This window comes from Enhydra lutris, unplaced genomic scaffold, assembly GCF_002288905.1.
Source record: "Enhydra lutris kenyoni isolate GAN:26980312 unplaced genomic scaffold, ASM228890v2 scaffoldscaffold33, whole genome shotgun sequence".
Lineage (NCBI taxonomy): Eukaryota > Metazoa > Chordata > Mammalia > Carnivora > Mustelidae > Enhydra > Enhydra lutris.
The window spans coordinates 2,908,880-2,936,625 of NW_019154117.1; the positions used below are offsets into that span (position 1 = coordinate 2,908,880).

Here is a 27,746-nt window from a genome sequence, read left to right on the forward strand (position 1 = left end):
CTCCACAGAAGACGTCCAGACGCCGACAGACCTGCCAAGACGCTCAGCGTCACTGATTGTCAGGGAGTTGCAGATCCGAACCATGATGAGGCGCCACCTCATACCTGTCGGAGTGGCTGAAATCAAAACCCAAGAAACAGCAGGCGTCGGCAAGGATGGGGAGAAAAAGGCAACAACCCTCCTGCACTGTTTGGTGGGAATGCAAACTGGTGCAGCCCCTGTGGAAAACAGTATGGAAGCCCCTCAAAACTGAAATATAGAAATACCATATGCAATTGCACCACTAGGTATTTACCCAAAGAATAAAAAAAAATACTGATTCAGAGGGATACACGTACTTCAGCATTTATATAGCAGCATTATTTACAATAGCAAAATTATGGAAACAGCCCAGGTGTTCATTGATAGATCAATGGATAGAGAAGATTGTGTGTGTGTGTGTGTGTGGGTGGGTGGGTGTATACATTATGTTACATATATATATACACACACACATATGTTTTATATGTGAGATGTTATATGTGTACACACACATACATCCACACAATGGGATGGTCTTCATTTGCAATGACACAGACGGAGCCAGAGAGCATGAAGCCAAGTGAAATACGGCAGAACAAGACAAATACCAACGTGATTTCACTCATATGTGGAATCTGATAAAACAAATGAGCAAAGTCTTAACTGTCGAGACTCTTATAGAGGCTCTTAACTATAGAGGACAAACGGACAGGGACCAGAGGGAAGGTGAGTACGGGATGGTGTTAAATTGGTGATGGGGATTAAGGAGGGCACCTGTGATGAGCACAGGGTGATATATGAAATTACTTAATCACTTGATTGTACACCTGAAACTAATATAACACTATGATAACTAAATGGAATTTAAATAAATAAATCTGTGACTTACTACAGATTTCTTTAGTGATTTTCTTCCCTATAAGAAAGGGACAGAGTAACTAACCAGAGTGTTCTGTCTGCTTTCTCCTTGGATGGCTTGTACCCCCACTGTGGAGGGTGTAAGCAAGCCTTCCAGTGTGGAGGAAGCACTTCTGTGTGTCTTCCCTATTAAAGATGGTGGCTCATTTAAATACAGTTAGCATCATACTATGGAAACCATAGCTTCAGTCATCACAACTTTTTTTTTTTTTTAAAGATTTTATTTATTTGACAGAGATCACAAGTAGGCAGAGAGGCAGGCGGGGGGGGGGGGGGGGGGGGCTCCCTGCTGAGCAGAGAGCCCAATGCAGGGCTCAATCCCAGGACCCTGGGATCATGACCTGAGCTGAAGGCAGAGGCTTAACCCTGTGAGCCACCCAGGCGCCCCATCACAACTTTTGTGTCTATCTAGTAACGTGGAAAATTTTAACTAAAAGTTATTTAGAATTACAGTGTTCACTTTGAGAATCTAAAATTTAACATGCTTTCAAACAAGCAGAAGTCGTGGAATAAAAGAAATAAAAATAAAATTTTACAGGGGTGCCTGGGTGACTCAGTTGGTTAAGTGGCCAACTCAGGTCATGATTTCAGGGTTTTGAGATCAAGCCCTGCATAGGCCTGCTTAAGGTTCTTGCTCTCCCTCTGCCCCTCTCCCACCCCTCTTTTTCTCTCTCTCTCTCCCGCTCTAAAAAATAAGCATAAAAAATAAAATTGTACCAACAGAATATAGTTAATCACAAATTTTTTTAGGATGAAAAAGAAAATTAAGCAGTTTATAAACTGTTAAAATCTACAACTGCTCTTGTGCTAGTTGACTTTTTAGACCAGTAAATACTTTAGTAATTGTAAATGAACTAAAAACTTTACACAGGAAAGAGAAAAATCAATGCCTAATGGTTCCTTAAAGAAAATTTTCCTTCTGCAGCTATAGTTGAGGAATGAAAAGTATAGCTGTGGGCTAAGTGAATGGTCTTAGACATTGGCCCTTGAAAGAATGCATGCCAGGCATTCACTGTTTTTAAACAAGTTTCAGAATTCTGAGACATTGGTCCACAAGTAAAAGGGAGATTTTCAATGTTAATCATAATTAATCCCTGGAAATCGGACAACTTTCATAATATGCCATCTCCATGACTTCTTAAGTAAAAAGCTTAAGTCACTGATCCTAGAGGTTTCTTCTCTTCTAATATAAGCACTTCAGGCTATAAATGCCCCTTGTTAGAACACACATTTTTATTTTGCTAGAATAGAATTTTGAAAGATCTATAGAGTGGTTTACAAGACTTCATAAAATGTAAGTTATCTATAGGTACACTAAAATTTTAATAGTAAAGACTATCCAGGGGTTCTTTCTTTCTCCTTCTTTCCTTCATTCCTTCATCCCTTCCTCCCTCCCTCCTTTCCCCTCTTTCCATTCCTTTTCTTTTTTTTTTGAGAAGGTGATCCTAAAACTTAAGTGTAAATGCAGAGAACCTACACTACCCAAAGCAATCTTTTTTTTTTTTTTTTTAAGATTTTATTTATTTGACAGACAGAGATCACAAGTAGGCAGAGAGGCAGGTGGGAGCGATGGGGGAAGCAGGCTCTCCGCTGAGCAGAGAGCCCGATGTGGGACTTGATCCCAGGACCCTGAGATCATGACTTGAGCCGAAGTCAGAAGCTTAACCCACTGAGCCACCCAGGTGCCCCCAAAGCAATCTTTAAAAAGAAAGACTTGGGGCACCTGGGTGGCTCAGTGGGTTAAGTCTCTGCCTTCGACTCAGGTCATGATCCTGGGGTCCTGGGATCAAGCCCCGAGTCGGGCTCTCTACTCCGCAGGGAGCCTGCTTCACCCCCTCTTTGCCTGCCTCTCTGCCTACTTGTGATCTCTGTCAAAGAAAGAAAGAAAGAAAGAAAGAGAAAGAAAGGAAGGAAGAAAAACTTACACTACCTGACAGAGGGGGAGGAGACATACTACCTGACTTCGAGACTTCTGATGGTCCTACAGTAATATAGACAGTGTGGTTAAGGACAGGCCTGTTAATGGAAGAAATAGAACTGAAAGTGTAAAACAGACCCACACTTAGCCAGTCATTGGATTTTCAACAAAACAGTTTAAGGAGGGGAAAGTAAGTCTTTTCAACAAATGATACTAGAACCACTGGGTATCCATATGAATGAGAAAAACCTTGATCCCTGCCTCACACCATACACAAAAGTTACTTCAAGATGGACCATAAACTTAAATGTAAAGCTAAAACTGTACAGCATTTAGAAAATTCAGATTATCTTCACGACAATAAAAATTTAAAAGAAAAATCAGACTTCCTCCAAACATCTGCCAATCAAAAGTAACTGTTAAAGGAAGAACAGAAAAGCTTCAGACTAAGAAAATTTTTGCAAAATGTACATATGGCAAAGGACTGGTGTCCAGAATTAATAAAGAACTCCCAGAGCTCAACAATTTTAAAAACGTAATAAACTGGCAACTGGAAGAAGATTTGAATGGATACTTTACAAAGTAAAGTATATGATATATATTTGAATGATCAAAAAGCATAAAGTGCTCAACATTTAACCATTAGTGAAATAGAAATTAAAGCCCCCATGAGATAGCACTACACACCCATCACAGATATGACGAAAACTGTCTGGAGGATGTGAGACAACTGGAATTCTCTTCTCATATGTTCATGGAAGTGAAAAATGGTACAGCCACTTTGGGAAATGGTCACTCATAAAACTGCATATACTGCAGCCTTGTGACCCAGTGTATCAGGTTGAATGGTATCCCACCAAAATTCACGTCTATATGAACATGTGAACGTGGCCTTACTTTGATATCAGGTCTTTGCAGATACGATCAAGTTAAGACGAGGTCATACTAAGTTAGGGTGAGTCTTAATTCAACAAATGCATCCTTACAAAGAGACAGAGATACATAGAAGGAAGAAGGCTGCGTGATCACAAAGGCACAGACTGGAGTGACACCGCAACAAAGCCGAGGAATGCTAAGCATCGCCAGCACCAGCAGGAACTGCAGACAGGCGAGGAACAGATCTCCCTCAAAACCTCCAGAATAAATCAGCCCTGCCAACAGGTTGATTTTGAACTTACAGCTTCTCAACTGTGAGAACAGATTTCTTCAAGTCTCTCAGTTTGTGGTAATATGTTACAACAATGCTAGGAAACTAAAACACCCAACCTTACTCTAGGTACTTATCCAAAGGAAATGAAAACATGGGTTTCCAAAACAAAATACCTAGCATGAGAATACTAATAACAGCTTTTTCACAATAACTAAGGACTAGAACCCATTAAGGTATCTACCAAGGGGAATGGATAAATAGTTGTATATTTATCTGACGGGATGCCACTGAGCTTTAAAAAGGAACAGAATACTGATGTGTGCAACAGCATGGATGAAGCTCGGAAACTCTGTACTGGAAGAAGCCTACACTAAAGAGTATTATGATTCCACTCATGCAAAACTGTACAGTGGGAAAAGTTAATTTATGGTAAAATCAAGACCAGTGACACCTCTGAGGGATAGGGTGGGGGTTTACTGGGATCGGCCAGAAGGGAGCTATATGGGATGGTAGTAATCTGTTTTTGATAAAGTTTGGGTTGTAGACATGTACAGTTCATGCAAAATTTCACATTTCCTGTAAGTAAATTCTACTTAAATACAAGAAATACAGTACTCTAGGCAATGATACGCATCTGCCCATTGCTCCTGGGGTCAACCACCTTTCACAGCCCTGACTAGCTGAGATGAGCTGCTGGGGATTGCCTCTTAAAATGTAGTGTCTGAAGATGCTTAGGTGGACATCCGAGACCTGAGTCCCTGGGTCCCTGCCTGCCAGCCACCCACATGAGCCAACCCAGGAGACTGTCCCATTCCTCTCAATTGTTAGACTGTCTTTGCCAGGTTCACTGAGTGGTCACATCAGATCTTAAGACACATCACACCTGTCACTCGCTCTTGAGGAATAAAGGGCGTCTAAGGAGAATGAACAGAGATGCAAGAACATGCCAGAAAGACCTCACAAAATGACAGCCATAGCCACCTATGACCAGGGCCTTATACGCTCTTTACCTACCCATGGCGAAAATACCAGTCTCTTTTCCAAGAAGAGTAAAGCCTTGATACAGAGCTCTTACTCAGATATGCTCAGCTATCTAGCTCTCCCTGAGAGAAACTGCTTACACTAAACGTATCACGGTACTAACCAAGAAGATATTGCTAGAAATCTGTCAGAATGGCCAAAATAAAAAGTAGTGCTGATACCAGATGCAGGCAGGAAGGGGGAGAAATGATTACTCAAACATTGCTAGTGGGAACTTAAATGGTGTACCCATGAGTATTACACGTTTCCTTTTTTTTTTTTTTTTTTTAAACAAAACTAAACATTTACCATATGACTCAGCAACTGAACTCTTGAGCATTTATCCCAGAAATCAGACCTATGTTCACACACAAACCTGTATAGAAATATTCAAAGCACCTTCATCTTTAATAGCCAAAAACTAAACAATCCAAATGCCCTTCAGTGGGTGAATGGTTTAACAAATGGAGTCCATTCATACTATGGAATACTGCTCAGCAGTAAAAGGAATGAAGTATTGGTACATGTTTAGTTTTGGTGGATCTCAAGAGAACTACATTGAAAAGGCCATCCCAAGTGTAGACTTCTTTTACGAACATTCTTGAAGCGACAAAAATTACAGAGACGGAAAACAGATTAGTGGTTGCAAGAGAGAGACGGTGGGGGTGAGGGGGTTGGCTGTGACTATACAAGAGCAGCACAAGGCATCCCTGTGTCGCAGCTGTTCTGTATCTCTGAATATAGTGGCAGCTACAGGAATGTACATGCAATAAAATTTCATAGAACTAAAGAAACATACACCCCCCCACACATACACAAAAGTGAAGGTAAAATGGTGAAATCGGGGCGCCTGGGTGGCTCAGTGGGTTAAGCCTCTGCCTTCAGCTCGGGTCATGATCTTGGGGTCCTAGAATCAAGCCCTGCATCGGGCTCTCTTCTCAGTGGGGAGCCTGCTTCCCCCTCTCTATGCCTGCCTCTCTGCCTACTTGTGATCTATCTCTGTCAAATAAATAAATAAAATCTTAAAAAAACAAACAACTGGTGAAATCTGAATAAGATCAGTGCATTGTGTTAAAAACAAAAGGCTGGTTTAATAAGAAAAAAATGTCACTCCATATATGGAATTTACGTATCAAAATAGACGGACATAGGGGAGGAAGGGAAAAAAAAAAGGGAAGCAAACCATAGGAGACTCTTGATTATAGAGAACGAACTGAGGGTTGCTGGTGGGGAAATGGCTGGGAAATGGGCTAAATGGGTGGTGGGTATTAAGGAGGGCACTTGTGATGAGCACTGGGTGTTATATGTTAGTGATGAAACCAATATTAATGCTATATGTTAACTAGCTAGAATTTAAATAAAATTTGAACCATTAAAAAAATGTCTGCACTTACTGAGATGAATACAGGGTGGTGTATGGAATTGCTGAATCACTACATTGTACACCTGAAACTAACATAATACTGTTTGTTAACTAAAATTAAAATAAAAACTTTAAAAAAAATGAAAGACTAAAAATACCCATATATGATCACCTCAAACAATGGCCAAAAAACATTGCACAAAATCCAACATCCATTCCCAATAAAAACTCTCAGCAAACCAGGAATAGAAATTTTCTGTGCTCATAAAGGGCAGCTATAAAACTTACACTTAGGAGAAAGCATTCCCCAAAAGATCAGGAACAAGGAAAGGGTGTCCAGGCTCACCATTTAAATTCATCATTGCACTGGATGGTCTCGCCTGTGCAATGAGGCAAGAAAAAGAAATTAAAGATATATTGAATGTAATGAAATAAAACTTATTCACAAATAATATGATCATCTATGTAGAAAATGCTATAGGATTTACCAAAAAAGCTACGAGGGCTAAAAAGTAAGTTTTGCAAATTTACCAGATATAAGATCATTATCTATAAGTTAATTGTATTTCTCTGTACTTTCAACAATTAAAAACAGGTTTTTTTTAAAGGTTTTATTTATTTATTTGACAGAGATCACAAGCAGGCAGAGAGGCAGGCAGAGAGAGAGGGGGAAACAGGCTCCCTGCTGAGAGCCCAATGTGGGGCTCGATCCCAGGACCCTGGGATCATGACCTGAGCCGAAGCAGAGGCTTAACCCACTGAGCCACCCAGGCACCCCTAAAAACTGAGTTTTAATAGTATCAAATTAATATGTATTTAATTTAATAGTTTTTATATAGTTTTTTTAAATAGTTTTTAAAAGTTTTTTAATAGTAAAAATTTAATAGTATCAAAAATATGAAATATAGAGGAACAAATCTGACAAGAGATATATAGGACCTGTGTACTAAAAATTATAAAACAAGGCTGACAAAAATTAAGTCCCACTAAAAATGGGGACATATACTGTATTCACATATAGGGTGATAAAATATTAATCACATGTAAATTAAATTATTTTTAAAATGAGGTAGATTTAACTCCATACAAATCAAAATCGCAGCAGGATTTTTGGTGAAAATTGCTGATTCTGAAATCCATATGGTAATGCAAAGAATCTACAATAATTAAGACAAATTGAAAAGGGAAAAAATGTTGGAGAATTATACTATCTGAACTCCAAACTTAGAAGACTACATTAATCAAGATTATTTGGTACAGGCATCAAGAGAGACACGAAAGGATGGGCCGGGGTGGTGGGGGGGGGGATGCCGGAGAAGAGTCCAGGGACTCCTGGGTGGCTTAGTTAAGGCTTGGTTAAATTTCTGATTATTGGGGCACCTGGGTGGCTCAGTGGTTTAAAGCCTCTGCCTTCGGCTCAGGTCCTGATCCCAGGGTCCTGGGATTGAGCCCCACATCGGGCTCTCTGCTCAGCAGGGAGCCTGCTTCCCTTCCTCTCTCTCTGCCTGCCTCTCTGCCTAATTGTGATCTCTGTCTGTCAAATAAATAAATAAAATCTTAAAAAAAAAAAGTATCTAATTATTGATCTCAGCTCAGGTCTTGATTTCAGGGGTTTGAGTTCAAGCCCCATGTTGGGTCCCATGCTGGGCATGGAGCCAACTAAAAAAAAAAAAAGTGTCCAAATATAGACCCCATACACATTTGGTTAACTAATTTACCACAAAGGTAAACAGGCAATTCAATAAAGAATAGGTTGCCTTTTCAATAAATGGTGCTGGAAAATGTGGGTATTTGCACGCAAAAACAAAGAAATATGCTTAAATCCAAAGTTGGTACTAAGTATAAAAATTTACTCAAAATAGATTATAGAGCTAAATATAAAATAAAAATGTTTTTTAATAATTTTTTAAATAATAATTTTTAATAATAATTTTTTAAAAGAAAAAATATATGAAAATCTATTTCACCTTAGATCAGGCAAAGATTTCTTAAATACACTACCAAAAGTAAAATTCACGAGATAAAAAACTGAATATTAGACATCATAATTAAGAATTTCTCTTTGAAAGACACTATTAAAAGAATAAAAAGGAAGCCATAGGGAAAATACCTGTAAATCAAACATCTGAAAATGACCTTCTCTACAGAATATATGAAGAATTTTCAGAATTCAATTAAAAATAGAAGAAACCAAGTTTTTAAATGGGCGAGATTTGAGAAGACATTTCACAAGAGATATATATACAGATGGCAAATAAGCACAAGAAGATTCTCAACATCATCGGTCACTAGGTAAACGTCAAGTAAAACACAGACGCTACTACACAGCTCTGTGAATGCCCAAAATTAAAATAACAATACGAAGTTGATAAAGATGTGGAGCATCTGGACCTCTCATACCCTGCTAGGGGGAATGTGAATGGTATAGCCCCTCTGGAAAACAGTTTTTGAGTTCTGTAAAAAACTAAATATATACTGTATCCTACAACCCAGCCTTTTCAGTCCCAGGTATTTATGTGAAAGAAATGAAAGACTTGTAATGAATGTTCACACTTATTTTACTTGTATTCATCAAAACTGGAGACTACTCAAATGTTTTTCAATAGGTGATGGTTAAATAAATTGTGAGAAAAACTGAAAAAAAATTAAGATGTTATAAATAAATGAATAAATAAATAGTGATATCTGTATAATGGAACACTATTCAGCAGTAAAAAGTGAACTATAATTCACACAACATTATGGATGAACTTCAAAGTAACTGTTGAGTGAAAGAATCTAGTATATATTCTGTATTATTCAATTTATATTAATTCTAGAAAATGTAAACACATCTATAATGATAGAAAGCAGATCAGTGGTTACCTGGGTATGGAGAGGAAGAGGAAAGGAGGGTAAGAGAGGGAGGGATAGGAGATAGGGATTATAATAAGGCACAAGGAAACTTTGGGGTGATAGGTATGCTTGGCATTTGGATTGTGGCAATGTTTTCATAGTTACATACATATGTCAAAACAATAAATTTTATGCTTTAAATATGTGTAGTCTAGGGGCACCTAGGTGGCTCAGTCGGTTAAGCAACTACCTTTGGCTCAGGTCATGATCCCGGGGTCCTGGGATCAAGCCCTGTGTTGGGCTCCATGCTCAGCAGGGAGTCTGCTTCTCTCTCTGCCCCCCTTCACCCCTGCTCATGCTCACTTGCTCTTTCTCTCAAATACGTAAGGTCTTAAATAAATATGTGTAGTCTAATATATTTTGATAATATACCTCATAATCATCTGTTAACTATTATACTGTAACACCTTATACCATATTTTTATGTTATGCCATAATTATAGCTTATACAATAGTTCTCCGTAAAAAAAGCACTGAGTTTGCTATAAAGTACAAGTCCAGATATATGGTTATATTTAGAAACAAAATAAAATGCCAGGACTATTAGAAGAATAAAAAAGCTAAATCAGTTAAAAAAAAAATTATTCTTACCTCCAGACATTCACATAAAATTAATTCCCACTGCATTAAAGACCTGAATGTTCCCTGAATTTATATGGAATTTATATAATCATAACAGAAACAGCCCAAATGAAAAGCAGGAAAACTCTCTGAGCAGACAAATCACCAAACATAGGAAAAGGTACTCCTGCTCCCTGAAAAAGCAAAGCCCCTGTAAGGTTTCACTGCAAAAGGAAGAGATGACTGGAAAACGAGGTCTGACAATACCTAGTATTGGTGAGGATGTGTAACAAGAATCTCTAGGCTACCCATGCCTAAGAACCAGCTACTGTGCTCCTAGGTTTACACCCTGGAGAAACTCTTTCCCGTTTCCACGGAAATAACAAGAATATATAGCATTATTTAATAGCCAAATATTGGAAATACATGTTCAAAAGAAGGGAACTGGTAATTCAACAGCATTAAAATAGAAATATTCATTATGATGGAATCAATGTAACAGTTTTTAAAAAGTATAAACTAAATCACATTTTAACATGATTCTCACATAAAGACAGTAAAAAGGCATGTTCCAGAAGGATGTGTACATTGCAATACTATGTGTAGAGACATTTATGAACATGCAAACAACATTATATGGTTGAAGGACCCATCAGATGGGGTAGAAAGGATTGAGGCACATGAGAATGCGCGTGTGGAAACTGGATTCTCGGGGGGGGGGGCGTGGAGAGCAAGACAAACCAGGGAAGGTGCAGGGACTGTTTTCTGGTCTTTAACGTCTGTCTCTCAGACCACAGGGAAGGCACACAGGCACTCATCATACAATTCTATACACCCTGTTGTAATCTTAAATAATCCATCATAAAAGAAACAAGGTTATGGGGATTTATGGAGAACTGATGCACTAAGAAGTTACCAGGTTAAGAACAGAAACAACAGTGTCTCCCAGGGGCAGAAGACTTAGTGTCAGAGGCCAAATGCTATGCAGAATAAACCAACAAAAGCCAAGAATGCGGACATCAGTGAGCTAGAAAAGGTGCTGGAAAAGAGATACCACATGAGTGGAATGAGGCTGCCTGGGGGAAAAGAGGATGCCAGGGAAGCCCTCTCTGGGGGAGCAGGATGGCACGGAGGGGGGCCTGAAGAAGAGCCCTCCCCAGAAATTCAGGTGCCCTCCTTCCTTATCTGCTGAGTGCCTCACTGCCCAGTCTCCTCGTCTGCCCACTGCTTCCCACTCACCTGGACAAAGGTCCAGAAGACATTCGCTCTCCTCTCTCCAGGGCTCATCCCCTTGTTCCAGCTGTGTGATGAGTTTGGGTTTGGAAAAGGCAATTCCTACTCACAGGGAAAGAAACCAAGGTGACCCTAGGTTAGAGGCTTAAGAGGCTATGGCAGAACTCAGTCAACAGGCAAATGCAGTAACCCAAAAGGAGCCAGGGCAGCGCGGGGAGGTGTGCAAAGGCTCTCTGAGTGCTGAGAAAGGATGAGTAAAGGGAGGGGGGAATCCTGGATCTAAAGGCAGTACACTGTGGTTAACTGAATACTGGTATTCCCAGATCTGAGGGCAAATCACTGTGGAGGAGGGGCCCAGCCCTGGAAGAGGCCTGGCAGTTCAGTGTCAGACCATACACTCCCAGACATCCTGTGTGGGTACAGGGAAAATACAATTTTCCTTTCTGAGCCAAAAGCATGGCAGCTGCTACATAAAATCTTACGATGCCCACAGGCGGTCTGAGACCTGAGACAAGCTGTCCTTACCCAGTGATACCAAGTGACTGTAGTTCTCCAGCATTACATCCCGGTACAGGGTCCTCTGAGCAGGACTCAGTAACTTCCACTCCTTCTGGGTGAAGGCCACAGCCACATCCCTGAAGGCCATTAATGCCTGTAACACAAACACATTCCTGCTAACCCAGAAGCCAGCCACATGCACTAGTCAACCTAAGCCACTAACCAGGGCCAAATCAGGAAGAATGCTGGTGTGGGGCACCCTGGTGAGTTTCAGAGATCCCGTTTTTAATCCAAACTCTTAGTGCCACGTGTTCAAGACTATTAACCTTCTTCTCACATTGCTCATAGGTTTAATTAGGGGTCCTCTCCTTTCTTCTCTTGATCTTATGTCTGTGATGCTGTCAAAAACACAGCTTTAACTGGCTATAGTTTAAGTCTTGAAATCAGCTAGCCTCATTCCTCCCACCTTATTCTTCATTTTAAAGGTTATTTTAGCTATTCTAAGATATATCCTTTCCATATAAATTTTAGAACCTTGATCTGTATCTACAAAACAGAACAAAAAACCTCGTTGGAATTTTGACAAGATTTGCATGAGCCTTTATATTAATTTGAGGAGACCTAACATCTTTACTACATTGACTCTTCAAATCCATGAATATGGTATGTCTCTCCATTTACTGAGATGTTCTTTCTTTTCTTTCATCAGCATTTTGTGGTTTTCAGCATACAAAGCCATGCATGCTTTGTTAGATTGATACCTACAAACTTTAATGCTATTACATTTTTAATTTCAGTGACACTATGTTCATTGCTAGGAAATAGAAGTATAATTTTCTGTTTACCTTAAATCCTGCAGCATGACTGAACTCACTTAGTTCTATGGGTTTTTTTTTTCCTCCTAGATTCCTTGAGATTTTCTACATAGACAAGCATGGCATCTGCATATAGGGCCAGATTTATTTCTTCCCTTATATAAATCTGTATGCGTTTTCTTTCCTCTTCTTGCTTTATTACAGTACTAAGAGCATAATAAAGAGTGGTGAAAGCAGACAGCTTTGCCTTATTCTTGACATAAGGAGGAAAGTGTTATGTCTCACAGCATTAAAAATACTATTCCACAATGAGATACCATGCCATACTCACTGGGATAGCTATTACCAAAGAAAAGGGAAAGAATAAGTTCTGGCAGGGTGTGGGGAGACAATGGAACCTTTGTGCATTTCTTGTAGGAAATGTAAAATGGTGTGGTTTCTGTGGAAAAATCCAGCTTTTTATTGTGTTACTCATACAGTAAATGTATAATGGACCCTACAATCCAGCAATTCCACTCTTAGCTATCTACCACTCTATACTTGTACACCAAAGTCTCTAATGGCATTATTCACAATAGCTCAAATGTCCATCAACAGATAAACAAAATGTGGCATATGCATACAATGGCATATATTCAGCCTTAAAAAGCAAGGAAATTCTGATACATTCAACATCAAGGATTAGCCTTGAAAACATTATGCTAAATGAAATATGCCAGTCACAGGACAAAAAGTGTTTGATTTCACTTACAGCAGGTACACAGAATGGGCAAACCTTAGCGACAAAGTAAAAAAGAGGTTACCAACAGCTGGGAGGAATGGGGAATGAGTCAGTTTTTAATGGACAGAATTTCAGCTTGGGAAGATGAAGCAGTGCTGGACCTGGAGATGAGGGATGGTTTTACAACAGTGTGAATATACTTAATACCACTGACCTGTACATTTAAAATTGGTTAAAACAGTAAATTTTATATTATGTATACCTCAGCAATTAAAAAAAAAAAAGGTAAATGGCCAAGAAAAGCCTCACTGAGGAAAGAAAAAAAGTTAGATATAGATTTTTTGATAGATGTCCCTACTGAAGTAGAGGAGTTCCCCTGCATTCAAGAATTTTTTTTTCCACTACGGTTATTGTTGAATTCGGTCAAATAAATGCTTTTACTGCATCAACTGATACAATCATGTGGTTTTTCTTTTTAGTTTATTAATATGGTGGATTACACTAAGTTTCAAATATGGAACTAGTCTTACATTCCTAAAGTAAACTGTGCTTGGTAATAACATGTAATTATTTTGGTATCAATGTAATATGTGCTCCATAGAGTGAATTATTAAGTGTTTCCTCTTCTATTTTCTGGAAGAAGTCATGTAGCACTTGTGTTAAATGTTCTTTAAAGATCTGGCAGAATTCCACAGTAAAAACATCTGGGCCCGTAGAGTTCTTCTGTAGGAATTTTTAGATTGCAAATTAGACTTCCTTAATAGTTACAGAGCTGTTCAAATTACTCCATATTGGGTGGGTTTTGGTAGTTTGTTTTTCATGGAAGCAGTTCATTTCAGCTAAGTTGCAAAGTATATGGGTGGATATTCTTTTGGTGGCTTCAGAGTATGTAGAGATAAACTTTGTTTCTTTCTTTTCTAAGATCTTATTTATTTGAGAGAGAGAGAGCGAGCGAGCATGAGATTTGGGAGGGCCAGAGGAGACTTCCTGCTGAGCCAGGAGCCCGATGTGGGACTAGATCCTCGGACTCAGAGATCATGACCTGCTTAACTGACTGAGCCACCCAGGAGCCCCTTTGTTTCATTCTTGATATGGTGATTTGTGTCTACTCTTTTTTTTTTACTTCTTAGTCTTGCTAGAGGTTGTTTCAATGTTACTGTTTTCAGAAGAGCAGCTGATTTCTGCCTTTAACACTATTATTTCCTTCTATTTGTTTTGCTCTGAGTTTACTTTGCTCTTATTTTTCTAGGTTCCTGAGGTAGAGGCTTAATGACTTGAGACTCTTACTCTTTTCTAACATACATATTCAGTGCTACAGGTCTTCCTCTCAGGACTGCTTCAGCTGTATTCCAGATACTTTGATATATTGTATTTTCTTCTCCATTCTCTTCCATGTATATTTTTATTTCTCTTGAAATTTCATTTTTGATGCATGGATAACTTAGAAGTGTGTAGTTTATTTTGTAAGTGCTTAGAGGCTTTTCTGTCAACTTTCTCTTACTGATTTCAAGTTTGATTCTGTTGTCAGAAAACACACATTGTCTGTTATCAGTTCTCTACTTTTGTTAAGATAAACAAATTCTTGTGTTTTATGTGTTGTTTTATGGCTCAGGATATGTCTATCTTAGTATGTTTTTGTGGGCATCTGAAAAGAATATGTATTCTACTATGGTTGGGTGACGTGTTCTGTAGAGATTACATTCTCTTGGCTGATTGTATTGACAAAAACTCTTAACTGATTTGGGGTCCACTATTTCCATCATTGAGAGAAGGGTGTTAAAGTCTCCCAATCGTTGATTTGTCTATTTCTTCTTACGGTTTTCTCTTTTTTCTCTCTTCAAATATGGTGAAACTGTTATGTGATGCATACATATTAAGGATCATGGTCTTCCTGGAATTGACCATTTATCACCCTGTGTCTGGTAACTTTCCTTGCTCTGAAGTCTACCTTACTTGATTTAATATATAGCCACTCCAGCTTTCCTTTGGTTAACGTTTGCATGATTTTTTTTATCCTTTTAACTTGCTTATGTTATAATGTTTGAAGTTTCATTTAGACAAAATATAGGGTTTGTTGTTGTCATTGCTGCTATTTCTTACTCTACTATGCCAGTCCCTCTTTTGGCTGGTGTATTTAGATCATTTTATTCTTTTTGCTTTGTTTTCTTTTTACTGACTTCTTTTGGGTTACTTGGACTTTTTTTTTTTTTTTAAGAATTCTATTTTGATTTCTCCAGTGCTGTGTGTTTTTTATATAACATTTCTAGTAGCTATTCTAGGAGCTACATTATATACATATAACTAAGCAGTCTACTGGTATCTTCATTTTCCAGTTTAAGGAAGTATAGAAACTTTTACCTCCCATTAAATCCTCTTGCCCTTCTGGTGATCTTAAGTATTTCCTCTCTATCTTTAGAATCACATCAGACTATATAATAATTTTTGCATCCACCATCAAAATTAGTTTAGAAAATTCATGTGCAAGAGGAGTGCCTCCTATATTTACCCATATTTTTCCTGTGTTCCTTTCTTCCTGTTGGTGTCAGGGGTCCCCAAGACCACCCCCAGGTTTGATGTTCACTAGGATTTGCAAGACTCATCATATGGTTGTACACATGGCTACAAACAAAGGGATACGAAGCAAAATCACCAGAGAGAAATGGTACAAAAGACAACATCTAAAGGAAACCAGGAACAAGCATCCAAGAATACTCTCCCAGTGGAGTAATACATGACCCACTTAACTCCACCACCAAGGACCTGTGACAACATGTGTTAAACACTGTCTAACAAGGAAGCTCATTAGAGGCTCACTGCCCAACTTTTTTAGTAGGGACTGGTCACAGGCTCTTTCAGCATAAACCCAACAGTTTGCATAGTTTTAGGCATAGTCAACCATTCTTACCAATTCTGAAAATGGTGCTAACCCCCCAGAAATGCAAGATCCCAATGCCAGCCAAAGGATAATCTTGCAAGCAGGATTTGGATTTCCCAAGAATAACAGTCTGAAGCCTGTTATGTTATCTGTTTACTACACAGATGCTCCAAGTTTCCCTCTTTTATTGTTTCCTTTTTGTTTCTAAAATTGCCTCTATCCATGCTCCTGGAGACAAATTCTGTTTTCCTCCATCTGAAAAATGTCCTGATTTTCCCTTCATTTCTGAAAGATATTTCATTTGGTATAGGACTTGGGGTTGACAATTCCTTTCTTCCAGCACCTAAAGAACATCACACCACTTCCCTCTAACTTATGTGGTTCCTGATGATGAGACATCTACTACCATATTGATAGATCATATGGTAGTTCTCTTTTCATGTTTTTGAGGCGTCTCCAGACTGTTTTCCACATTGGCTCTTTTCATTCCCACCAACAGTGCATGACACTTGTTATTTCTGGTAAAACCTAATCTGACTGGTGCAAAACCTCATTTAAGTTTTTTGTTTTTTGTTTTTTTTTTTTAAGATTTATTTTAGAGCATGCATGTAAGTGGAGGGATGGGAAAGGGAGAGAGAGAACCTCAAGCAGACTCCACGCTGAGCGCTCCAGTGTTCAATTTTCTTTCTAATGGTTTAGTTACTGTCTTGTGTCCTTCCATTTTGCCTGAAGCATTTTTTTTGTTTTGAAATCTGGAAACCTCTTATTTCTCCTGCATTCTTTTTTTTTTTAAGATTTATTTATTTATTTGACAGACAGAGATCACATGTAGGCAGAGAGGCAGGCAGCATCGGGGGGAGGGGGGAGTAGGCTCCCTGCTAAGTAGAGAGTCTGATGTGGGGCTTGATCCCAGGACCCTGAGAGCATAACCTGAGCTGAAGGCAGAGGCTTTAACCCACTGAGCCACCCAGGCGCCCCTCTCCTTCATTCCTGAAGGATAATTTGCTGGATATAGAAATCTTAGTTGACAGTCTTTCTTCCAAGACCTTCAATATGTTATCCTACTGACTGGTGGTCTCCATGGTTTCTAATGAGAAATCAGCTCTCAATCTTACTGAGAAACCCTTCCTAGTAGGTAACAGATATCTTCTTGCTGCTTTCAAAATCCTATCTTGGTGTATGGATTTTGATAATTTTGACTACATGTCTGGGTATGGATCTGAGTTTATCCTACTTGGAGTTTACTAAGCTTCTTAGATGTATATCTTTATGGCTATTTTTTGAAGCAAGTTTGGGGAGTTTCTGGATATTTCTTAAAGTTTTCTATCGCTCTCCTTTCCCTCTGCAATTCCCACTATGTATATGTAAGTACATCTGCTGGTGTCTCACAGGTCTCTTAAGTTCTGTGCATTTTTCAATGTTCTTTTTTTTTCTGCTCCTCAGAGTGGATAATCTCAGTTTAGGTATTTTCAAATTCACTGACTCTATTTTGCCTGCCTAAATATGCTGTTAAACTCCCATAACAAGTTTTTCACTTCAGTTGTACTTTGCAGCTCCAGAAGTTCTGTATGGCTCCTTTTTATAATTTCTTCATTGATATTCTCTGTCTCTTCAAACACTGTTGGCCCAATTCCTTTAGTTCCATGTTTATGGCTTCCTTTAGCTCTTTGTGTATATTTGATATAGTTAATAGGCAGGCAGTTTAAAATGCTGCTGCACTCTTCTGCCACAAAGTAGGAGCTTCTTTCTTCACCAAATTTTCCACTTTTGACTAGGTTCCCAAGTTTGACAAAACGTAATTCTGGCAGATTTCAGCAGCTCATCAGTTGCTTTGCGGCAGGTGCAGAGCCACGTATTTCCCTTCCTCCACCCTTTTGATGTCACAGTGCAATTTCTTCTTTGATGTAAGGAGCAGTGAAAAATGTGAAGAAATGTGTTGGTTAGTTTCTAAATACTTGAGATTTACTTAGGTATCTTATTATTGGTTTCTAATTCAATTGGAGTTACAGAACATAAGCTGTATTCTATAAATCCCTTCAAACTCACTAGGTCTATCTTGCTAAGCACACCAAACCTATTTGAAAAAAAATGTGTATTCTGCAGTTGCACAGTGTAGTGTTCTGTAACTATTGATCAAGATGATGTAGTTGCTAGTTTTCTTTAGATTATATATGTCTCTACTGACTTTTTACCTACTTGTCTTATCAGCTGCTCAGTGGGGATTAAATTCCCTGTAATAGTACAGTTGCCTTTTCCCCTTTAATTCTGTCAAGTATTTTAAAGCTTTGTTAATTCGACACATGCATACATACTGGTATGTCTTCCTGCTAAAGTGACTCTTTTATCATTCAGAATGGTTTTCTTTCCCTTTGTCTTGAAGTTGATTTTATCTGATTTGCTACATTCTCCTTTTCCACATTGAGCATAGTTAAAAGAGACTTTAAAGTTCTTATCTAATCATTTCCACCACAGGCTGAATTATGGTCTGTGAATTATATCTCAAAAAAATTAAAATTTGAAAGATGGCTAAGATTCAGAACAGTCAAGAAAAGAGTAGAGGGCTAAGAATCTAAATGAAGCATGTAGGGAAGTGCATGGAGATGCCATGAACAGAGGGAGAGAAGGAAAAAGTCCATGATGTAGGTAAGGAGAAGCACCTGGCAGGAGGGAAAGGTAGCTAGTGGTAGAATAGAAAGCAGAGGTGTTGTAGTATCCTGTGGATCGTTTTGAAAGCAGACAAAAGAACACATTCTACTACACAGTTGTAGCTCATACAATTTAAAATACTCATATCTTCTCATTTGGCATATTTTCTGGTGAGAAGAACTGTCAGACTACAATTGATTTCATGAACAAAATTTTCCACCATAGGTTACCAAGGGGCACCAGGGTGGCTCAGTCAGTTGGGCATCCCCACTCTTGATTTCAGCTCAGATCATGATCTGAGGATTGTGGGATCGAGCCTCACATCAGATTCTGCACTCAGTGGAGAGTCTGCTTAAGAGTCCCCCTCTCCCACTGTCCCTCCCCCTACTTGGGTGCTCTCTCCCCCCTCCAAATAAATAAACCTTAAAAAAAAAAAAAAGTTCTCAAACATTGAGAAAAGTTAAATTTTGCAATCACTGAGAAACAGTGGGATGGGATAGTGAAAACCTGTGAATGTTTTTAACCTGTAAAGAGTCATATATTTGAATGTGGATGTTTCTTTCTTCTTCTTCTTATTTTCAGTTAGCCAATATATAATACATAATTAGTTTTGGGTTTTTCTTTTAAGATTTTATTTGACAGAGAGAGATCATAAATAGGCAGAGAGTGAGAGGGGAAGCAGGCTCCCTGCTGAGCAGAGAGCCCGATGCAGGGCTTGATCCCAGGACCCTGAGATCATGACCTGAGCCAAAGGCAGAGGCTTAACCCACTGAGCCACCCAGGCACCCCCATAATTAGTTTTTGATGTAGTGTCCAACGATTCATTAGTTGTGTATAACACCCAGTGCTTATCATAACTTAACTTGCCTCCTTAATACCCATCACCCAGATACCCCATCCCCCCACCCACCTCCCTTTCCACAACCCTCAGTTTGTTTCCCAGAGTCAAGAGTAGCTCGTGACTTGTCTCCCTCTCTGATTTCTTCCCAGTTTTCCCTCCCTTCCCCTGTGGTTCTCCATGCTATTCCTTATGTTCCACACATGAGTGACACCATATTATAATTGTCTTTCTCTGGTTGACTTATTTCACTTAAGCATAATTCCCTCCAGTTCCACCCACGTCAGTGCAAACAGCAGGTATTCATCCTTTCTGGTGGCTGAGTAATATTCCATTATATATATGAACCACATCTTTTCCCATTTATCTGTTGAAGGACATCTCAGCTCCTTCCACAGTTTGGCTATTGTGGACTATTGCTATGAACATTGGGGTGCATATGCCCCTTCTTTTCACTACCTCTGTATCTTTGGGATAAATATCCAGTAGTACAATTGCTGGGTCATAGGGTAGCTCTATTGTTAACTTCTTGAGGAAACTCCATACTGTTTTCCAAAGTAGCTGTACCAGCTGGCATTCCCACTAACAATGTAAGAGGGTTCCCCTTTCACTACATCCTCACCAACATTTGTTATTTCCTGTTTTGTTGATTTTAGCCATCCGAAGTGGTGTAAGGTGGTATCTCAATGTGGTTTTGATCTGTGTTTCCCTGATGGGTAGTGATGCTGAACATTTTTTCATGTCTGTTAGCCATTTGTATGTCTTCTGCCCATTTCTTGACTGGATTCTTTATTTTTTTTGGTTGTTGAGTTTAAGAAGTTCTTTATAGATCTTGGCTATCAACCCTTTATCTGAAATGTCATTTGCAAATATATTCTCTCATTCCGTGGGTTGCCTCTTAGTTTTGTTGACTATTTCCTTTGCTGTGCAGAAGCTTTTTATCTTGATGAAGTCCCAAAAGTTCATTTTTGCTTTTGTTTCCCTTGCCTTTAGAGATGTGTCTTGAAAGAAATTGCTGTGGCTGATGTTGAAGAGGTTACTGCCTATGTTCTCCTCTAGGAGTTTGATGGATTCTTGGGTTTCTTCACCTTTAAAGATCTGACACTGGGGTAGTCACTAGATCAGTTTTATCATTAAAATCTCAAATATGTGCATAGACCAAAGATCCTAATTTCCAATGACAAGAATAAATGAAATGTACATCAACTGATGAATGATGAATGAAAAAACAACAGAATGTTATTCAACCATGAAGAGAAATGAAATATTATTGATACGGGCTACAACATGAATGGACCTTGAAAATATTATGCTAAGTGAAAGAAAACAAATACAAAAACCACATATTATATGGTTTCATTTATATGAAATACCCAGAAAAAACAAATTTATGGAGAAAGAAAATAGATGAGCACTTGCCAGTGGTTAGGAAAGGGAAGAAAAGGGAGTGATTCCTAATGGGTGTGAACTTCCTTTGGGGGTTACGAAAACATTATGGAATTAGTGGTGAGGGCTGCACAACTTTTGTGAATATACTAAAATCTACAAACTGTAGATTTTGAAATAGTGAATTTTATTGGATGTGAATTATACCTCAATAAAGGAACTTTTAAATGTTTAATTCCAGTGACAAACACCTAAATAAGTTAGGAGTTTTATAAGAATGGAGGCTGTGCTGTGGATATCATTGTTTGTTGACTAAAGGCTCCCTCACACAGCATTCAAAACAATTTCTTAAGATTCAATGAAAGAGTGCTAATTTCTTACTAGTTAACAACCTGTAGGTCCAGCCCTGATCTATGTCACAACCCTAAAGCATATTCCAATTTCTTCTATCAGGCCAAACTCCTTAGACAAGGCCAAATACCATGTGTATATATGGCCAACAATATATTCATTTAGAATACAGGTCAAAAGATTTTATGTAATTCAGATCAGATACATACCAAAGTACATGGAAATGCAATTTAAAGAATCCTAAAATATGTAATTTCTATGCCTCAAATAAACAAAAACAAACCCCTTCATGCTTTTTTTTTTTTTTCCAAAAAGTTAAGATTGTTTTGGGTGCCTGGGTGGCTCAGCTGGTTAAGCATCCAACTCTTGATTTCAGCTCAGGTCATGTCAGGGTTGTGGGATTGAGCTCCACATCAGGCTTCATGCTGGGCATGGAACCACTTAAGATTCTCTCTTGCCCTCTGCCCCTCCTCTTAAAAAAAAAAAAAAAAAAGTTTGGACTGTGGTCCCTTTCTGAAACAAGTAGGTTTGCATGCCTGACACTCTTCCAGGTATGGAAATTTCATCTTAAAAAACTTAGCATTTCAGACGCTTAAACCCTCACATCAATTTCTCACAAGGAAATAAATAAAAAAAAATGTATATTGAGAGATACTGGTCACAGACAGGATGAGATTCAAGGTGTGCTAAGGATCCCACAGGAAGTGGCAGAGTAGGGATGGAAAAAGTGAGCAAGTGCTACCTTCCATTTTGGCCAAGAATGCTTCTCTATTAACATCATAAATGGTAAAGTGAAACATACAGAAGTTTTCTCTCTTACCTTAAGTAACATTCTGAATTGCATGTGCTACATAAACATTCTCCCTCAAAGGTATAAAATATTTGACAACTGAGGGGCAAGCAGCTCTCAGTGGTTCTGATAATCAATCATTTATTTTTAACTTGTACAGTAACAGGCAACTATTCACTGTATGAGCCGAGTATTTAAGATTAAGTTCAGATCTTTTGCAAAAAATTCTACACCTGATACATAGGCAATGAAAAACTGAATACAACTGACAGTACTTTGTGTAATTGATATAACCAAGACAAAAGAATCTCATCTGGTATCTATTTAGGTGGTTAATAAATGTTAATTTTATCCAATTGTGCCAATTTCACATACTGCCTAATCTTAGAGAAAACCTTTAGGACACAGTATTTACTCAGTTACAGTTGATCTTTGATCAACACAGGGGTGAGGGGTGCCAAACCACCATACATTCAAAAATCTGTGTATAACTTCTGACTCCCCCCAAAACTGAATAGCCTACAATTAACTGAAAGCCTCACTAATAACATAAACAGTCAGTGAACATACATTTTGTGTTATGTGTATTATATACTATATTCATAAAATAAAATAAGCTAGAGAAAAAAGTTATTAAGAAACTTATGAGAAAGAAAAAATACATTTATAATACTGCACTGTATTTACTGAAAAAAAATCCACATATAAATAACCTACACAGCTCAAATCCATGTTGTTCAAGGATCAACTATACTATTTATTTCCCAATCCTTGATTTCAACATGGCGAAATCCATCTCAAAATCGTTCAAAATCCAGCTTACTCTAAGTTCAAGCCCACAACCCTCAGCCTAGTTTTCCAGATTCTGGCTGAACTGTCCATCTAGGCTTACAACAGGTGAAGGCAAAGAATTCAGGGTCCAGAACAGTAATGAGTGAGTGAATTAGACTCCTCGGCCTTGGGGCCAGGGGGTGGAAGGGAGTATGACTACACTGTAGTGACACTGTTTGGGTTCAACTACTTGTCATTTGCCAAGAGTGTGGATTCTGGAGAGTGATGAATGACCTATTCTCAGGGAAGCTGGCAATCCAGACCTTCAGATACAATCTTCCGATTTTTAAGTGTGGAAAACTCATTTAAATATAAAGTACAGGGTCTCCTGGGTGGCTCATTTGGTTAAACATCTGTCTGCAAGCCCCGTGTTGGGCTCTCTGCTTGGCAGGGAGTCTGCTTCTCCCTTTCTTCTATGCTTTCTCTTGCTCACGTTCTCTCTCAAGTAAAATAAACAAACTCTTTTAAAAAAAGAAAATTATATGGGGCGCCTGGGTGGCTCAGTGGGTTAAACCGCTGCCTTTGGCTCGGGTCATGATCCCGGGGTCCTGGGATCGAGCCCCGCATCGGCCTCTGCTCGGCGGGGAGCCTGCTTCCCCCTCTCTCTCTGCCTGCCTCTCTGCCTACTTGTGATCTCTGTCAAATAAATAAATAAATAAAATCTTTAAAAAAAATTATATATATATAATTTATATATATATATTGATATATAATATATATCAATCAATCATAGGACTAGCCAAACTAAATGTATCCCCAAGTAACAAGCAGACACCCTCACCACTACACAGAGAAAACTGATGTGTCCAAAGGCCACTGGCTGCTCCATCTTTCCAAATGGTCAGGGACAGCCTGCCAGTCACCTGGTTTCTGAGATGCACTAGACTTCTGTCACACTCCCACTGGAAGTTCTTCAATTTGTCAAGTCCATCAGGAGGAGCTCAGACAGCTCTGCAAAGAGCTTTGTCCTGGAAGCCTTCCTTTACGTTTTTAGGCCTTGGGAATCACTGGGCACATAAGCATGAATATCCTGTATTTGTATTTTAACTGTGTTGATTACAGTTCACTACTTGGTGAATGCGTAAGTCATGAATGGAACAGAGGAGTCTGAGAAAAGGCTCTGGGTAAGATGCGCCACACCTCCAAAATCAGGGCTAAATACGACCTAACACCACCAGGGCAGCTCCAGGACAAGCAGACAATGAGTCCATCCTGCAAGAGCTAGGAAAAAATTTTAGGACTCACCTGATCCCTGGTTGTCAGAAGCCCTGGGGCCATATTCCTGGTCAGCTTAGTGCTCTTCCTAGAGAAGAGTCAAGTTCCAAGGCAGAGCTGAGGAAAGAGAACAGAGGTGAAGGGGCGCTTGGGAGAAGTACCCTTCCATTAGCCTCCCAGTTCAGCAGGGGTGAGTAGAGATAAGGAAGGCAGGTTGCAGGGGTCATCAGAGCTGCTCATTCTTAACCAGTATCCAAAAAAAGGTGGGGGGAAAAGGGTCCTAGAGCCAGATCAGCAACAGGCTGTCCCAATCCCCAGTTGAGAATTGAAGCCTTCAGCCCCCTGCAGGTAGATAAGACTTTTCTCACTGTGGGGATTCTGTTAAGAAGGAATGGTCCTCAGAGTACCCATAGGAGAGCACTCACACTGAGAGCCAAAATCACCTATCATAGGGAAAACAGAAACTCACCATCCACATCTGCCCTGAAGCCAAAGGACAAGTCCCAGGAAATCCAAACAGAAGGAGTGCTACGGGTCTCCAGAGAATGCAGACCGGGGGAAGGGGGGGTAAGTTAGGCAGGGTGGGTGCCATCATTCTGGCTGCCCCCCCCATTTATATGTCCAAGGTTGAGTTCCCAAGATTTTAAATGCGACTTGAGATTTAAGAAGGGGCAGTCAGCAAATGGCCCAGGACTTCAACAAGCCAGTGTCACAAAGAAATTATTAAGAGGGGAGACTTTCCTTAATGCAAAGACTAGATAACCATTCTTCAGATGTGATTATACACTTCACACAAATGAACCAGAAAGCATTTTGGGGATTACAAAGGACAATTTAAAATGAACTGGGCATTAGAGAAGTATTGTGAACACTGTTAGCTGTGATCATGATATTCAGCATATGGGGAAAACAAGTCATTATTAAGAAATGGTGAAGTGGGGGCGCCTGGGTGGCTCAGTGGGTTAAGCCGCTGCCTTCGGCTCAGGTCATGATCTCAGGGTCCTGGGATCGAGCCCCGCATCGGGCTCTCTGCTCAGCAGGGCCTGCTTCCTCCTCTCTCTCTGCCTGCCTCTCTGCCTGCTTGTGATTTCTCTCTGTCAAATAAATAAATAAAATCTTTAAAAAAAAAAAAAGAAAGAAAGAAATGGTGAAGTGGGCACCTGGGTGGCTCAGTTGGTTAAGCGACTGCCTTTGGCTCAGGTCATGATCCTGGAGTCTTGGGGCTGAGCAGGGAGTCTGCTTCTCCCTCTGTCTTCCCCCTTCTCGTGCTTTCTCTCTCTCTCTCAAATAAATAAAATCTTTTAAAAAAAATGGTGAAATACTGAGGGGTGAATTGACATGTGTGTAATCTTTTCAAAATGTGAAGCTTTCAACAAGTTAACAGCATGAAAAGAGAGAGAGAGCTCTTATAGAAAGGACTTTCAAGACCCAAAAACCAAAGGCAATGTGTTTTAGCAGTTTTGAGCAATCCAGGAAATATGAACACTGGTTGGATGTTAGAGACCAGTAAAGAAGTGACATTAATTTTTTCAGGCTCAGGTTAAGAACAGGCTGTGCTGATGGCCTCAGCAGGTAACTGTGTCTGGGCTTAAAAAAAGAGTGGAAAAGCCACCACTCATATACACTGCTTAGTGCTGAGAAAGCAGATGCTGTCCCTGAAGACCAGGAACAAAGCAAGGGTGTCCCCTTCTCACCTCTCCTATGAATTTCACACTGGAAGTACTAGTTAATATAAGAAGACAAAAGAAGAAATAAAAGATACACACACTGGGTAGGAAGAAGCAATAATAACTTTGCAAATGACCTAATTATTTAGAAAATACCAAAGAATCAATAAATTTCTGGCACTAACAAGTGAGTAAATCAAGGCTGCAGATACAAGATTAATATACAAAAATCAATTGCTGGGGCACCTCAGTGGCTCAGTCAGTTAAGTGTCTGACTTCAGCTCAGGTCATGATCCCAGGGTCCTGGGATCGAGCCCTGCATTAGGCCCCGTGCTCAGTGGACAGCTTGCTTCTCCCCTCCCTCTGTTGCTCCCCCTGCTTGTGCGCTCTCGCTCTCTCTCTCTCTCCCCGCTCTGTGTCAAATAAATAAAATCTTAAAAAAAAGAGATAAGGCCATGACTTTCAAGAGCAGAAAACATAGCTGACTTTCCCAACACACAGAAACAGACACAGAATTAGACAAAATGAAGAATCAGAGGAATATATCCCACATGAAAGAACAGAACAAAATCACAGCAAAAGAGCTAACAAAGCACTGATAATATGCCTCAGAAAGAATTTAAAGTAATGGACATAAAGATACTCACTGAACTTGAGAAAGGAGTGGAGGACTTCAGTGAGACCCTTGATAAAGAGATAGAAAACATAAAAAAGAATTAGAGATAAAGAACTTAATAACTGAAATTAAAAATACACCAGAGAGAATAAATAGTAGTCTAGAACAAGCAGAAGAATAAATCAATGACATGGAGGACAGGAATGGAAAGCAAGCTCAAAAGGAAGGAGAAAAAATAGTAATGAAAAGTGAAAACAGACTTAGAAAACTCAGGAACACCATCAAGAGTAGTAACATTTGCATTATAGGGATCCCAGAAGAAAAGAGAGAAAAGGGAGCATAAAATTTATTTGAAGAAACAATGGCTGAGAACTTCCTGAATCTGGGGGACGAAAGGAATCCAGACCCAGGAGGTACAGAGAGTCTCCCACAAAATAAATGTAAGGAGATCCACACTAAAACACATAGTAACTGAAACAGCAAAAAGAAGTGAATAAGAGAGAATTTTAAAAGCATCAAGAGAAAAAAAACAGTTACACATAAGGAAACCCCATAGGGCTATCAGCTGATTTTTTAGCAGAAACTCTGCAGGCCAGAGAGAGTGGCATGATATGTTCAAAGTGCTAAAAGGAAAAAATGTGCAACTAAGAATACTCTATCTGGCAAGACTATCATTCAGAATAAAAGGAGCAATAAGAGTTTAACAGACAAACAAAAGTTAAAGAAATGCATGACCACTAAACCGGCCCACAAGAAACATTAAAGGGGACTTTATGAGTGGAAACAAAAGACCATAAGCATGAGTGAGAAAAGTAGGAAGCACAAAAGCAGTAAAATTAGGTATATTTATAAATATCAGTCAAGGGAGAGGGCCTGGGTGACTCAGTTGAGTGACCAACTCTTGATTTGGACTAAGCTCATAATCTCGGTCATGAGATAATGACTTGATTATGAGATTATGATTATGATTATGCACTCAATGCAGAATCTGCCTGTTCCTCTCCCTCTGCTCCTCCCAACACTGATACACTCTTTCTCAAATAAATAAAAATAAATTCTTTAAAAAACATTAGTCAAGGAATTCACAAAATAAAAAGAGTAAAGTATGTCACCATATATCTAAAACATGGCAGGGAGAGGAAAAAAGAATCGGTTCAAACTTAAGTGACCATAAACATAATAAAACTGCTATATACATAAGATATTATATATAAACCTAATGGTAATCACAAATAACAGATAAGCAAGAAAACAAAGAGAGTAATCCAAGTTTATCTCTAAAGAAAGCCAGCAAACTGTTAGAGACAAAAAGAAAAAAGGAACAGACAAGAACTACAAAAACAACTGGAAAAGAAGTAACAAAACGGTAATAAACACATACCTAGTATTAAACACCTTAAATGTAAATGGACCGAATG

The 27,746-nt window shown here is 39.1% G+C and overlaps 1 protein-coding gene across 5 annotated transcripts in view; it reads right to left on the reverse strand.

The window, feature by feature from the left end:
- The window catches only part of LOC111153645 (zinc finger protein 169), a 54,618-nt gene that overhangs the window by 11,176 nt on the left and 15,696 nt on the right, over positions 1 to 27,746 (reverse strand). For 2 of the 5 annotated variants that reach the window (XM_022512792.1, XM_022512791.1), the window contains exons 2-4: positions 24,076 to 24,162; positions 11,605 to 11,731; positions 11,086 to 11,181 (exon numbers count right to left, since the gene is read on the reverse strand). In XM_022512792.1, the coding sequence (XP_022368500.1) occupies positions 11,086 to 11,181; positions 11,605 to 11,731; positions 24,076 to 24,108 (256 nt within the window). In that variant the 5' untranslated portion in view covers positions 24,109 to 24,162. Of the gene's footprint in view, positions 1 to 6,678; positions 6,771 to 11,085; positions 11,182 to 11,604; positions 11,732 to 15,619; positions 16,043 to 24,075; positions 24,163 to 27,746 lie in introns of those variants that run through there. The other 3 variants (XM_022512790.1, XM_022512795.1, XM_022512794.1) reach the window with 3 other exon arrangements.